The sequence below is a fragment of the Pollachius pollachius genome, assembly GCF_949987615.1.
Source record: "Pollachius pollachius genome assembly, chromosome: 13".
NCBI classification, from domain to species: domain Eukaryota; kingdom Metazoa; phylum Chordata; class Actinopteri; order Gadiformes; family Gadidae; genus Pollachius; species Pollachius pollachius.
Genome location: NC_136946.1, coordinates 5,253,167 through 5,255,348, shown reverse-complemented (window position 1 = coordinate 5,255,348; position 2,182 = coordinate 5,253,167). Strand labels below are relative to the sequence as shown.

General features: G+C 64.3%; 1 protein-coding gene across 1 annotated transcript; it reads right to left on the bottom strand.

Moving 5' to 3' along the window:
- Window positions 1-545: 545 nt before the first annotated feature.
- LOC307084972 (cyclin-dependent kinase 5 activator 1) lies at window positions 546-1,766 on the bottom strand (the record flags this gene model as incomplete). The annotated part of the gene is made up of 2 exons (XM_079749541.1): window positions 546-1,121; window positions 1,233-1,766. The coding sequence occupies 2 exons, from the start codon at window positions 1,764-1,766 to the stop codon at window positions 546-548; spliced, it is 1,110 nt and encodes a 369-aa protein (XP_079605667.1).
- Between the last annotated feature and the right edge of the window lie 416 nt (window positions 1,767-2,182).

Genomic DNA, 2,182 nt, shown 5'->3' with positions numbered 1-2,182 from the left:
ACACACACACACACACACACACACACACACACACACAGGGGGGCTGGACCCGGGGACAAGGTAGGACAGCTGGCCCAAATGGTTCCCAGTTCAAGGAAAACAAATCCCGCTGAGTATTCCAGGCGACCCACAGATGGTGTCAAACCACCGCGTCACCGCCCGCCTTGTGCTACAGTGACGAGTTAGCGCTATCGCGGGCGTGTGTGTGAGTGTGTGATGGTGTTAATTATCTATCTGCTTGACGACTGTTGCTGGGTCTTTGTTTACGTCTACTGCGCGCGCCTGTGTGTGTGTGTGTGGGTGTGTGTGTGCGTGTGCGTGTGTGTGTGTGTGCGCGCGTCTGCGTCTGTGTGAGTGTGTGTGTGTGTGTGTGTGTCTCTCTTTGTGTCTTTGTGCCCGTCCAGAAAGCATGTATCCAACCAACTCCGCGAGCTGGACGACGACAACAAAATCATGCGAGTTAACGCACGCCCACGCATGTCTCCCTGTACAACCAGGACGGGGGTCCGCGTACTCTCCAGAGACCCCCCCCCCCCCCCCGCCCCTCACCGGTCCAGCACGCGGCTGTAGTCCTGCGGCCCGCAGCCCCCCTCGCTCTTGAGCTGGGCGAACACCTGCGTGAAGAAGTGGGGGTCGGCGTTGATGCGCAGCATGTCGCCGCTGGTGGCCTCCACGATGGCCAGGCAGCGGTCCCAGAAGGCGTCCTTCCCGGCCTCCACCAGGAAGGGCTTGAGCGGGTAGGAGATCTCGTTGCCCATGTAGGAGTAGCTCAGGTAGAGGCAGGTGAGCAGCGTGGCCTGCAGCTCGCGCTCCGACGCCACCAGGTCGCCGCGCACCACCTGGCGGCACAGCATGTACACGAAGACCACGTTGGCGGGCGTGACGAAGGCCTGGTCCTGCCAGCCCTGCAGCAGCAGAGAGCGGTCGACGGCCCGCAGCCACAGCACGGGGTCGGCCGGCGACAGGTGCTTCAGCCGGTAGCAGCGGCCGCACAGGAACTCGCCCAGGCAGCGGAGCAGCTCGCTGGTGGACGCCTGCACGATCACGCGCTTCGGGGACGTGGGCGGAGCCAAGGGGGTCGCGGCGAGGGCGGGAGCCTTCTTCACCGACGACAGCTGCTGCTGCTGCTGCTGGTTCTGCTGCTGCTGATGCTGGTTCTGCTGGTTCTGGTTCTGGACGCTCTTGCTGTAGCCGTACCCCCCGTACCCCGGCGGGCCCTGGCCCGGGACCACCCCCCCGCCGTAGCCCATCCCGTAGCCCATGCCGTAGCCGCCGCCCTCGTAGCTGGACAGGTTGGCGCAGGAGAGCGACTTCTTGACGTTGTCGTGGTTGAGCTGAAGCACCCGGGGCTCCTTGCGGTAGAGGTGGTGGTGGTGGGACGGGTGGTGGGGCGGGTGGTGGGACGGGTGGTGAGGCGGCGGGCGGCCGCCGACGCCGAGGTGGTTGCTGATGACGTTGTTGTTGTTGTTGTGGGCGGACGGCGGGTCGCCGGAGTCGTCGGGGGCCAGCGGCCCCTTCTTGCCGCCGCGCTTCTTGGTGGACGCCACCAGGCGCTTCCAGGTGATGGCGGGCAGGAAGAGGGACTGGCCGCGGCTCCGCCCGCCCAGCAGGCCGCCGCCCGCGCCACAGCTCCCCCGCTCCTTCTGCCCGGCGGCGTTGAGGGAGCGGGTGCTGAGACTGGGGTAGTGGCTCAGCGAGCCCGCCCGCTGGTCGTAGTAGCAGCCCGACTTGCGCGACGACGGCGACAGGGACAGCACCGTTCCCATGGCGACCGGAGCCTCGGGAGGCCGGTGCTCGGGGGGCCCGGGTCCGACGGAGGAGGAGGAGGAGGAGGAGGAGGAGGAAGGTGAGTCAGAGGTTAGTGGGTCCTCCTCTGTTATGAGCTGTTAGGAGCCACAGGAGGGGTGGGAGGGGTGGTGAACTCCTCAGACATGGCCCCGCTGGCGGGAGCCGCCGGGGAACGTCATCCGCCCGCTGGAACGGTAAGAGAGGCGATTGTTTTACATCAAGAAGACGCGAGATGCAACGCGCGCGCACGGGAACATGTGACCGCTTCAAAGTAAAAGCCTTTGGTCTTTTACCGTATTTGCACCCGTTATTTTTCCTATGGGAGGTCGCATTTCGGAAATGAGTTGACCTACTTATTTATCTATTTATAGGGCTTTAAATGAAGTGCATCATT